The 13,452-nt window shown below is 44.5% G+C and overlaps 1 protein-coding gene and 1 long non-coding RNA gene across 4 annotated transcripts in view; one reads left to right on the top strand and one right to left on the bottom strand.

Annotated features, from left to right (window-relative positions):
* Nucleotides 1-13,452, bottom strand: part of LOC135899532 (hemicentin-1-like) — a 237,907-nt gene that overhangs the window by 71,721 nt on the left and 152,734 nt on the right. For all 3 annotated transcript variants that reach the window (XM_065428813.1, XM_070537558.1, XM_065428811.2), the window contains exon 3: nucleotides 131-457. In XM_065428813.1, the coding sequence (XP_065284885.1) occupies nucleotides 131-457 (327 nt within the window). The remainder of the gene's footprint in view (nucleotides 1-130; nucleotides 458-13,452) is intronic.
* LOC135899536 (uncharacterized) overlaps nucleotides 1-13,452 on the top strand; it is a 129,713-nt gene that overhangs the window by 38,655 nt on the left and 77,606 nt on the right. The window lies entirely within an intron of this gene.

The following is a 13,452-nucleotide window of genomic DNA, read 5'->3' as shown; positions in this document are numbered from 1 at the left end:
CTAGCTTCATTTGCAAGTGGTGTAACACAACTGCGTTATACTCGGCCCACTTTTGAACCGCCCAAGTTCGTGTTCTGATGTGTGGCCCTCCCACCATTCTCTGGAAGTTGCAAAACGCGCCCTGGCCTACCATGCACGTCCAGCTGGACCCACTTGACGACGGGCGCGGGCGTGGCCTTGGTGATGACGACACACTCTAGCCGGGCTCCCAGGTCCCAGCGTGAGAGCACAAAGCGCGCTGTCGACGTGACGTCGTGAATTCCACGTAGGTGCGGCGTTACGGACGTCTTTACGGGCAGCTGGGCGGACGCGTTTCGCCACAGCACCTGCGGGGCTGGCCGACCCCCGGATGAGAAGCAGTCAAGCACCACTGTAGTGCCCTCCAAGTAGGGACCGAGCAGTGAGCCGTTGGCGAGGCGGCGACCATCCATCTTGATCACCGGCTCCTTGGGCGTGACTGTAGATCGCATGTGCCACAAATAGCGAAGAAAAAAAAAGAGCACATGATTGTATGATTCAATAAACAAAGTAGAGAGAGATAGGGAGAGAGAGAAGCGACAAAAGGGAAAGGCAGGGTGGTTAACAAAGCTGAGCCAGGTTGGCTACCCTGCATTGTGGAAAGGGAAAAAGGGAGTGCAAGGTGAGAAGAATCGGAAAAGCTCAGAGTATGCACGAACACACGCGCAATGAAACGTTCATCATTCAAATCATCAAACATGGTTATGCAGGCTAGTGCATTTCATGAAGCACAGTGACGCTTTTGGGGCTTTGCACGTGGCGGACGCATGATGCGGCTGTCCCAAGTTGTTCTCTTATGTAAAAAAAAAAAGCCTGTCATTTAAGTACCGTAAAACTGTCCGAAGCGATATCGCCGCATTGCTTATCAATGCGCTCTAAGTAACGAAGAAGTTAAAATAATTGTGCCTAAGATCTCGCCACATGAAAAAAAAAATGATCGACTGAGCTAAAACACGCATTACTGAGAAAGTGCTCAGATCCTGCCCTAATGGTTGCATAAGAATCAGCGAAAACCACGCCACAAGGAAAAGAACGACAAAGGTCATCTCAATGCGTGATCGTCCGACATCAGATCTGTATTAGCAAGTTCACAGTATCACCGAAATGTGTTAGTGTCAGCGTCACTTTTAGTAGCCCAAATCTCAAACAGACCAATTGAATCAGGGAACACATGAGTCTGTCTCACGAATACGGTACAAGCATTGTATTTGCTTCCTGAAATTATGTCTTCCAGTTAGTGGCACAGCGAAGTCTTCATTGCGCATAGATAGGAAAACGATAGGCAGCAGTCCATACATGATATCTCCAGTAAGAGATGTCTTCTAGCCCATGTCCCTGAATGGCACTAAAATTAAAACAAGACTCATCACCCTTTGTAATTATGGGGACACAGATGTGATGGACACGTGGTGTACGCCATGTAAGGGATAAGACTACTTCCTTTTCACCATGTGTGCTCTCCAGCGCAACAGGCGTCCACAACACTCTTATAACGATGACAGTTTCTTGCACTTACAGCCTCAAGGGTATTCGATAGAAGCGTCTGTATCCAAGATCTTTAGCCTGCTGCCTTTGTTGAACAAAAGTTAGGCCAAGACAGGGTTTAAAAAGAAGTAACACTTCTGACAGCTCGTTCTTCATTTTTTTTCTTTTTTGACCTCACAAGTCACTCCTACGTGAACGCAATTTTCTCTTAGATTCAATTCCTTTTGATTTCCGCTTTTAGCCCACCTTACACGCAGAAGGAACACCGGCATAAAAATAAAATGAGCGGGGGCCAACGAAGTAGCGGCGAGTGCAAGCCGGGGTCCCGATAGCGTCTCCTTGATTAAACGCAGCCTTGCGTAAACGTTTCGAGTTTTCCTCAAGCGTTCTTGCGCTACTGAGGGCGGCTAAGGAGAAAATAGCTTTGCCCCTATATTTTCTCTCGATCGCCTGCTTTTCGTTAAAACATGTGGTTTGCGAGAGTATTTATGCCACGGTGCACCCAACAGGCAATCAACATAACAAAGGTATAGATAACGTTTACATAGTTTGCATCGCTCGTGCGATGCAAACTATGTAAACGCTGACGTATGTAACGCTGACGCAATCGTGAAATCGAGTCTAAACGCTTTTTTTTTTCTTTTATCCGGACGGGTTGGAAACGTATATTTATTGCAAAGCTCGTAAAGGTTTGCCGCCATGTAAAAACAAAATATAACGCTTTCCGATCGAGTTCACAGCGTGTGTCACTGTGCTGTACTGCTGCTTCCGGATCGCCTTTGCGACTTGCGCATGCCGGTGCCTCTAATTTAGCAGTATTGATATACTTACACTGTCACATGCGCCTTTCCATGGGCTTGCTTTCATTTGTCGAAGCCACATAATGTACACAATCCGTAAGCGTAGATGCGCTGTCGTTCCCACGTAGCACTTAATTCCATAGCTGCGAGATCGCTACATTGCTGGAGAAGTACGTCCGCGGTAATTTACATCTATCACAGACTTACACAAGTTACAAGAGAAATTAGCACATCACAATTACAATTACTTCAATCGAAAATGTAATAGGTAACAGTTACCAGTTACTGCCCCACGAAATTACCTGGGCAATTACTAAAAAGTCACTGATTACGTTTATGTTACATTCCTTCCAACTTTTATTACGAAAACACTAAACGAATACTAAACTATTACGACACTAAACTATTACACTAAACTATTACGAGTACACTAAATATATAGAGTGAGCTGCCCTTTCAGTGCGTCGCTGAAGGCTTTCATACATTATTTAACTTGCAAAACACTTGCTTTTCAAAATTTTCATTGCTAATCTTTCTTTTTTTTATCTAAAGACATTAGCACCGATGCTGTAAGCTCGCTCGATGTGAGCGCTGGAAGGAATGGTGGTGTTGTAGGGCATAGAACACCTTGAGCATGAGGTCGTGCTTGCTAAATGCCACTATGCTCGCATCTAGGGCCTCTATGAAGCGTAGCATTTCATTGTTTGTAGGAATCGATAAAGACGCTCCTGGTAAGGAAAAGCTGAAAAAGCGTGGGTGATGCACTGGCAACTACTTTCGATGGCGCCAGCTGTGTGGATTTCTAGCAGTTTCGGCTCAATTCGTCGGCCAACATCTGGTGTAGCTTTTGACGGTCCACTTTAGTAGTTAACCATTTAGACTTATACAGCTTTGCTGTTGCAGTCATCATCCCGGCAAAATCCGAATAAATGAAATGAAAAACTTCATCGATGGCAGCAGAAATTGCGGCACTTCGTGCTGTGCTTGATTTCATCAATCAGGATAGACTGCAACGATGGACAGTGTTTGGTGACTCCAAGGCAGCCCTTCAGCGCATACAAAGTCCAATGCGCCGCGGACCCAATGAACAGCTGGCATCAGAAATTCGACAGATATATAATCGCAGCCATGACAGGGGACACAACACATTCTTTCAATGGCTTCCAGGGCATTTCAGCATCAGAGGGAATTACCACACCAACAAAGCCGCCATATCTACACATCAAAGTGGTTAACGTGTCTTGATTCCGCTTTCGCAAACAGACGCTGCGGCTGGGCTCCGATTGATGTATACCGTGAATGTGCTTTGGCCCTGTGGAACTCGAATGTTTTCACCCTCTGTCGTTTGCGTACGCTGTCTCTTGAGAAACGGATGCATCTATCATCTAGATTACCACGACGGGAACAGAGCATGCTGTACCGTCTGTGGCTAGGCGTTGCATTTACGAACTCATATGCTTTCCTTATTGCAATGGCCGACATCCCCACGTGCGACACCTGCAGCAGCGATGAGACGCTTGCACACATTATCAGTGTCTGCCCGCGATATAGTGCCCAGAGACAAGTTCTTTGAAAAAGTGCTGGACCATTTGGACAATCGTCCACTATCAAAACTAAAAGCTTCAAGTCAGTGCTCCCAAATAACAACCGCACTGAACTCCTTACTCGCATTACTAAGCGTCCAGTGGTCTACGGGCCATCACGATAGACTGTAAGAACGCCGCCCCATACCGCTCTATAGTGTACGCAGTTCGTTTATGTTCGTCTCTCTTTCTATCTCGCTATCTCTATCTCCCTTTCACTCTTTTTCTTTTTTTGTCCCCCTACTCTTTCCCTCCGTGCAGGGCAGCCCACCGCAACTAGCTCTGGTTAACCACCCTGCCTATCTATGCGTCCTTTTCCATCTCTAGACTTATACTAAGGAATTGCAAGGCACGCCAGCAGAAGTTCACGTTCCTCGAGAAGGTGGCTAAAACTGTAATTTAATAAAATAGCCTTACTGTTTATCCTTCAGGCCTCAAAATACTGTTTGCGTTACAATCGCGAAATCAGTATATGTGAGCGAGGAATGTATAACGCAGGCAGACTTCAAGAGGTCTTCACCTGTATGAGAGAAATCATACACTGGCGGAACTTTTTGTTGGGCGAGTTGATGCATATTACTGAAGTACTATAGCGCCAAACAGACGACACAAGAAGAAGAGACACGGACAAGCGCTTGTTTGTGTCTCTTCTTCTTGTGTCGTCTGCTCGGCGCTATAGTACTTCAGTAATAGACTGGCGCTCAGTGAAAAATTGAGTAGCATCTTTTACGGGTGCTCTGCATGCCGCTTAAGAGCGCCTCTGAGAAAGGTGTGCAAAACTCGGCTTTGCATGTCGAAACCGGCGCATACACGTGGCTGCCGCGTAGGACGACAGCGGGCGTCCCGCTTTAGTTGCCGCCAAATTTGAGTGCTAAAAGGTGCGCCTCCTGTTGCAACTTGTCCCGCCAATAAAGCAAAGTGGTTACATGTAAGTGCTTCTTGAAAAATATGTAATTGAACTACACTGACTGCTGCCGAGCAAAAATACAATTATTAAATTACAAAATTAGAACAAGGATGTATTGAATGCAAGTAAATAATTAAATATAATTGTTTACGCTCAAGTCTGATCTATGAGTACATTTTTAGAGACGCAGGGATAGGTATTGGAGCAGGGCGTTGCCGCATGGAGCACGATAACTTTTTTTTTGTTTGAGCCACATAGGCAGCAGTCTCGCAAAGGTTCTGTGTACCTTCTTGTTAATTTTAACGAGGTAATTTTATGCTCTTAACAACGAAATAAAACAATTTTATTTTTATAGCATAACGTAATGTTATCTCCTTCCGCAACCACAATCCCACTGCTCCTCTGAAAAGCACGCACCCATGCCCGACACAACATTAAGTGCACGGGGACCTTTTATAGCCTCATATTCGAGACGAGAGAAACGAAACACCGCCATATTCGTTATTATACCAGATATCTAATTTAAATTATTCGATTTTACTTCGCGAAATGTTGTCAGTGAAAGGCACTCCACAGATGAATATAAACACGAGGGAAAAAAGTTCGTAATAATCTAAAGTAGCCTGCTCATCCAAGCGAAAACTTGTTCACAAAAACGAAGGATAACGCTAGCTTAGTGACTCCAATCTCCATTATGGCGAGACATATGATCGTCACTCTAGCAAATGAAAGCTGGGCTGTATCTCAGAAGCTAACCAGTGCTCTTGCTCTTCAGGCTCCCTCTGCGATGAAAGCACTGCTTAGTTTTCTAAAACATTCACTTTGATTCTTCCCAACTAAGATAGCAAAGGCTGTGAGTTAAGTTTAGGCGCCTTAACCAGGCCTCACTAGATAGTGAATTGGGTTTCAGACCTCTAATTCTTTAAAAAAATATATCCTTTTTTTTTTAAACGAGCTTATGTTTCATCCACTGAGATACGACTTCCGCAGTTTCCTTACCGTGGGATGGCCTGGCGTCGCCCGCCGCTGTATTAGGCAATTTCAATAGCTAAGGACAATAGAAGTAGCCCAGTATATGGGTCGGCTCGTACGTTCAGCGAGACAGGTCCGCCCTTCGAAATAACGACCACTGTAAAATCGAACGCGTCCATATTTTAGTTGTCGAATAGGGCTGGTAGAGGCACCAATATTCACTGTCTACCAATGCCGTCCTCCATCTCTTTTTGGACAGCAGCATTTGTAAATATGGTTAGAAGATAGCATAAGTGTCAATATGAAGCAGAAACTGATATTAGGCCTTGTCATCAAAACTGAGAAGCTTTAGGGAGAATGTGCTTTTAGGGAAAGGAGCCAAACAGACAAAGTCAACTGGCACACTTCCTTATATGTGTGGCCGCTAGGAGCAGTAACAACGGACCTCACAGGGCTTGCACCATCATGGAGAAGATCTCGAACTATCAAGCACCAGTGTAACCCTTCCAGCGCAGACAAGAAAATGGCTGGTATGCTAGCAGCTTCCTAGTAAATCCCGCATAAAGGTTCGTTTTCAGTTGGGCAGCCAGACCAGCGTAAAGTCGCTCCATTAGCACCCGAAGGTGAATCTAAATCAACCTCCATAGCTTTTAGACTTGACATTCGGGGCCGTATTCACAGACGATATCTATAGGGAATGTTCGCACAATTGTGAAATTTTGCGTCAGTGGCACTGGTCGCATCGACGTCTACGAGCGACAGCATCGTTGGTATAGTACCAGGGACAATCTCTCGTGGACTACCTTCAGTGGCAATGGAATTTTCTGCACATGTGCTAATGCACCACTTATTCTGGCAGCATTTCAAAGCGCTTGGAAGAGATAGCGAATCAGCGTAGCTTCCACATGCGATATAGTTTCACATTTATCCGCATGTGGAAGAAAGAAACACCGCCCATCCACCACGTACAAATGGTAAACCAGCGAAGCTGAAATGCGCGGCCACCATGTGTATCGCTGGGTTAATTCTGATGGTTTATTAAACGATTTATCAATTATTGGTTACGTCTTTGTGGTTCTTAATGAGATTACGCACACGTTTGGCTTGGGTTTATCACAGTATTTATCTGAAATGCCGCACATTGGGCTTCGCATAATCGCCATCATGGAGGGCTGCAGTGAGCGGCTCATTGTATTAATCGAGCGGGTTCACCAAAGTCTTTCTGAATTATGTTGCTCATTTGTGTTTCGTAATGCATTGTTCATACTGTTTTCAACTCGGTTCTGCATTGTAGTTACCCAGTAACACACCGAGGCCGCACATTTCATTTAATTGAAGACAGGGGCACATTTTTAAACATATTGCAAAGTCGGAGAGAGGCTGCTGCGCGCGTGCTCTGCTGCGAGAGAGAAACGACGTCAAATACAAATTTTGGAGCTATATCCACCGTAAAAATGAACAGTTCCTGGTAGAATCAGTACTTATCTGAAAAAGAAAAAGACGTTTGGCGTGGCATTTTCGAGATACAGAAAATTTTGTATTACTGAAGAGTGGCTGCACTATAACTTGCAACACGGCGGAGTTCAGGGAACCCACTGAAATGTAAAATGAAATGTGAGATGGCCACTGCTGTTCAGCACAATGGATTTTATTTGCTAGTAGTTAAAACGACGCCTTGCAATAAAAGGCCGTAATTGCTAATTGCCAATTTTCATTACCATTCGCTTATTGAGGATTGTCACTGTGCACCAAATGCAGCGTGACTTTGAAGTGATTGTTAGAGTAGTCAAGCTACTGCGTTTTGTCATGCCCATTCTCACTGAGTAGTTGTAGTCACAAGGAGACTACTGTCACAACAAAGCTCTTTCATTCGCGCTAAAGGTTCACAAGACGCATGCGTACTTTTTTTTCACAGGAGAGAAAAAAAACGTTATGGGCTTTTACGTTCCAAAACCACTATCTGATTATGAGGCACGCTGTAGTGGGGGACTCCGGAAATTAGGACCACCTGGGGTTCATAAGGGGCACCTAGATCCATGTGCACGAACGTTTCTCATATGAATACCCACATATGAATGCGGCCACCATCGCCGGGATTCAATCCCGCGACCTCGTTTTTACTGGAGAGAGTGAGCTGGAGTGCAATAAACAAAATGTTTGGCTTATATTTCGCTTCTATGTTTGAATGTATTCTCTAATCTGCCGATGGCCTCGGCGTGTTAGGGCTATGTCGATATGAAAGGATACATGTACAGTCGCTGTAAAAGTGTCAATTAAGGTACCTAAATATTTACCATGAGTGTGCTCCGATGTGGCATGTAAAGTTTTGATTGCGGATCTTGCTTTAATATACTGACACTTTGACAAAATGTCTGAAGAGGTAGATTGATAAAAGTTTGCCCAGATGAGAATGACCGACTTTAATAATGAACTGTGAATATTTGTTTTCAACGGAAACAAGACATATATTGCTCTTTCAAATGCATATTCTGCCGGATCTTTCTCAGAAGCGCATTGCTTATATATCAATAAACGGACTCTGAAATATTGTTTTTGTTTTTCCAACCTGGTGCGAACCACTTGACACTCCCAAAGCGACCATGCGCATATGAAATGCCAATTCGATATCCCAACACTAATTCCGCTCTCGACTTATAAGCGGCGAACGCACCTGGGCGTTCGAACTTTTTCAGTCTTGTGAAAATACTCCAGAAAATCGAAGCCTGGCGCAGTATTATGTCTTAGTATGTCGCTGCTCATGCTATTGTCGGTATTAGTATTAGCTTGAACTTTCAGAAGACGAGATCAAATTGACAGCACACAGTTTAACGAGACAGTGCTTGCGCCTTGTGTGTATAAGTCTTACGATATTTTGTACTGCTACTTCTATATTTTCTACCCTTTAGGTCTAGTGCTTGCATTCGTACATTTTCTTCTTCTAGAGCAGCACTTGTTAGGCCATTTGAAGGATATGTTGCGCGTCTACATACCTACAGAAAATTGGTGTTCTGTCATTATAGAATCCATTGAATCACTCGTAAATTCAGATATGGCTCATGGCTGCAACTGTAAATGTCTTTTTTAGCACTCTTTCGGTCTCCGCTGGCCAAAGCGTCCCACTCATCCTTTGTCCCTTCATCTAACCTGCGATACACTAGTGATGCAGGTTTAAGCATCTTTCCTTTATGCCTCTCTCACTTTCTATCCATTCATCTAATTTTTCATGACCATATCGAGACAGTATCAACATGCTAACACAAAAGCACACTATGAAAATGCGCTCTGTTATCTTTGCCAATAAAGAAATGGCTAATTAGCCGATTAATCACACTAGATGCTCATTCAGTCTGGGTGACCGTGCATCACGGTCCGTCCAGCTAGGGCAACATTATGCCAGAAGCTTTTGGCCTATCCCTCGCACTCTCAAATTTACGGGCAAAATACTGGAAAGATGTGTACATATACATGACTTCAAAATCTCACATTTGTATATGTAGTTCCTGCTTCCGAGTGCGCAAGAGGATAGTTACTACTACTACTTCTATGCTACTTTTTCCTACCACGTTCAAAGCACTAGGCACACTGCTATGACTTCGCTCCCAAAATGGAGTTCAGTGTTCCTTTTTTTCAGCATGAATTAACCCCTAAACAGAACAAGCAAACGTTAATTAAAATGATCCTGATAAAATGTAAACGTTAGTGCGCACAGGAGCAGCGTCATGAATTGCCCCGGCTTCCCATGTGCGCATACTGCTCTTGATCATCAAGGAATATTGGTTGCATCCTTTCAAATGTTCACTGTGGTATTTGACTGTTGTATGTTTCTCGCAGGTAAGAAGCACACAAACGAAACAACCATAGCGGAGTATGAGACCATAAGCACACCTTGGAATCTGTACTATAGGCGCCTGGGAAACCATGTAGAGATCGTAAACCTGAAATTTAGTTGGGCAGTAAAACGACTCATCTGGGCTTAGACGGGAGACTCCTAAACTTAATTTTAATTCTTCTCGCTCCCGCTATACTTGGTGAACGTGGTTTCATTTCATTGAAACTCGGTGCTGCCGATCACTAGGCACAGGAAAAGCAATATATCTTAAGAACAACCAGCTACCTTCTCTAGTCGGGAAAGAATTTTATTACTGTGATAAAACCAGCATGGCCCCAACGACTCGCGTAATAAAGAAGCAGTCATATTAACACAGCGTAAAAAAAACTGCAGGAACAACATTAAAGCTTTTCTACCAACCTTTATGCAACGGCTTTCACACTACGACGGTTATTTCAACGTGGAAGAGTACAACGTGGAGAAACGATACTTTCATTTGAATGTTATAGGGAATACTGGAGACACAAGTAATCACTGCTACATCGATAAAATCGCTTTTGGGACTAAACTTACGTAAATTTTGTCTTTCACAAGTAATAAAAGCTGCTCTAAAAAGCCAGCGTTCTTTTTTTTTCTGTTCCTTTATTGGTTTGTTTATTTCGCATTTACGCGTTCTATTTCCTCAACAAAATATTGTAATATGACACTTCTTATGGTCCTTATTGTGTTTGTCCAGAAAAATCAAGAGCGAAACGCTACTGCCGAAGACGCGAGATGAAGCGATTTATTTTAACGTGTAAAGGGGAACCTATTTCTAGGTGCGTATATTATACGAGGTTTTGATTTCGATAGGTATGCACACTGATAACAGTAATAAAAGTAACAAAACAGTAACAAACGTACAAACAGTAACAAACAGATAACAGTAACAAAATAAGACGTATTTTTGCACAATAAACCAACTAAGGAAGCTGCTAAAAGCTATGTTTCACCAATTAACCCAACGAGAAATACTTTTGCTTAGGAAATACTAGCGCGTGAAGTCAGAGATGGCCTTTGCGTATGACTCATTGCTTTGGTGCCGTGTAGGTGTCTCTTTGTATTTTGGCGCGGCCTTTTCATCCACTTGTACGCACTACGTGACGACTGTTTTCGTTGAAACTGGCAGTACTCTTACCACTCTCATATAAAGTTCTATTTTGATGCATCATTGCTCATTGAGGGCAAGGAATATTCATAAATCGCGACAGGGAAAGAGCCAGCCACCAATCACAAACTAAAGTGGTAGGTAGCTTTCCACAAAGCAGAATAGTTTGACAGTCCTCGAAAAGTTCTCGTGTGGGGCGATAAATTTTGATTTATACTTCCGGTCTTTCCTCACTTTTCATGAAGCTAGTCGCAGTGTTTTTCTTTTCCTACTTAAAGGGCAACGCCGGCGATATTTTGATGTCAACAGATATCGATAAAATTCGCTGAGTGCGTTCCTCCGAACACTTCTGTCATGTCCTCAAAAAAAGCAGCTTTGAGAGTTGCGCAGATGTTTTCCAAATGAATTTAATTATTTCCCTCGAGTACTCTACCTTGTATCCTCCTCAGTTGCAGGCCACATTGTGCACGATGTCAGGAATGTTCTATGCAGAGCATGCCGGGATCATGCAGACGACAGCGACGAGAGCGTCGAGGAATCGACGATCGTAAGCTAGTGCATGGCGTGAGAAGTTGCTGTCTTGCGAGGTTGCGTTCCTTGTGGACGTACAAGAGATGGGAGTCAAGTGGTGCTGCATTGTTCGCTGCACGAAGTTCAGCCCTCGCTATCTGCACACATGGTTTGAGCCGATGCCGATCGCGTTCAGCCGAGGTTAAGCCTATATGTAACATTCGCGTAGTTCATGCGTCTGCTGCTGGCGGACCTGAGCGACTGACTTGAAGCTAATTAAGCCATCAGGATGAAGAAAACTCCTTCTATAGTTCAGTTTTACCAATATAGATTTGAAATAAAACATTTGTCATTTGGTACAGTGCACACGCAAAATGCAAGAAGCCACGACACAGAGCAGTTTTGACATCGGTACGTTGCCGTTCTCGGCGGAAAGCTGCCCGCCGCACTCGCCGGCACTTCCCTAAATTAAATGCGACGACGAAGATGGTCGTATGTTTACGTGTTTCCATGCCAACTCATTATTTAGCTTCCAAGGTGCACTGGTTGCCTCGTATTCCAAATGGGCAGCAAGCGTAGGCCCGTTCGATGCAGCAGCGTAACGGTGTCTGTACTGACATCGGCGTTTCCGCGAGAAAACTACGCGTTCTCTAAGTGAACGATCACACGCGCAAAATCCTCATCTATTTCTACCTTACGGACCATACTGTGCTCATAAAGAGAATACGAAGAATGAAAAGTAGGCAGCATAACGCTCCCGTACTACCGTCTCCCGGTCGCTGTTTTCGAAGGTGCGTGGTCGCTCATATCAGCGGTATTCAGAGTGATGCAACGAAGCTTACGTGCACAGAATCTGCCTGTTTTGATATGTTCAAACATTATTTCATGTCAAAGATGAGCGGCTAGTATCACATGTCAAGCGAACGACGAGTGGTCGCTGCACCTGCCGATGTAAACAAATGCACCGTTCCGTGCTTTGGACTATCAGCGGCGTTATTGCGATATACAAATGCGGTAAGTCGTGCTCCACATCTTACAGTGAGCATGCGAAGGGTTTCCCTGAGAAGGGTATAATACCTAAAATAGCAAGCAGCACGCACAAAATCAGTGGTTTGGGCTACCCTTGGTCTTAGTCATATCCACTATACCCAGCACGATATGCAGCGCATGGGCGCTCTCGTGGTAACGGGTCGAATGCGAACCGTGGTTCGTAGCTATCGAATTCGTGAGAATCATATGTGCCAATGTTTGACAGATCCGAAGAGCTGGCCCAGCTAACATGTTTACCCGAAGATCCGGCGCGGTCACGATTCAGCAGAGCGTCTGCTCTTCGCTGGCAGCGGGCGAGACCGGCATGCCTGGCGCGCCTTCCCCGGTGGAGAAACTCGTGACGTCACACGAAGAGGTTCGCTGCTTTCGATTTCGTTTTTGCGCTTTCTTGCTTATTCTAAATTATTTTTGAATTTGCGAAACAATTCTACCATCAGACGCGTGACAGGAGGGTCTCGGGAACGTAAATATTCCCTTACCTTGACATGGTAAAAAAATCGCCGGAGTTGCACTTTGACTTCATAATATGAGTAGGCGGCTGTTAGCAGGGATCTGACACGGACCTTAAATAAACTTCTTCAATTCTTTCTCTCGTAGTGGGCACTGGTCCTTTGGTGAATGCAAATCGGGACACCTTCGAGACCTCACGCTCGTCAGCGAGACCAGAGGAAGTGAATCAGTGGTACAGCTGACACAGCACTGCTTGGTATGATGCCTATAGGGCGTGGCTGTCCACGGTGGTCACGTACAGCGTTACGTAAACTAAAGGGCGCTACCTAGCCATAGCTCGGTAGCTCGCGAGCCATTGATGCATCAATGTATTAAGGCGGGTTAATCAAGAAAGTAACCATCGCTGTATAAGGTGCAGTTAATAAATGTACCACTAATTCCATTCTCAGTTGAATATTTCAGCAAATATGTCAACTTGTACGGCCAGCAAGTTTAGTCAAGCGGTAGCTAGAGCAACTATGACAACACATAAATTGGGAACCGCGGTCGTTGGTACAATTTTGGTGAAAACGCCCCTTTCACATGGCAAAGTCTGTGCTGAGGGGTGGTGTTCGCACAGCTTTTCGTGCGTTAGTGCTGTTTGCAATTAGCTTGTTGCCTTCGGTAATGATACCACCAGCGTCAGAATATGTTGGAATTTG

This window comes from Dermacentor albipictus, chromosome 4, assembly GCF_038994185.2.
Source record: "Dermacentor albipictus isolate Rhodes 1998 colony chromosome 4, USDA_Dalb.pri_finalv2, whole genome shotgun sequence".
Taxonomy (NCBI): Eukaryota; Metazoa; Arthropoda; class Arachnida; order Ixodida; family Ixodidae; genus Dermacentor; species Dermacentor albipictus.
The sequence above is the reverse complement of the archived record's forward strand: the minus strand, read 5'-3'. Positions and strand labels throughout refer to the sequence as shown.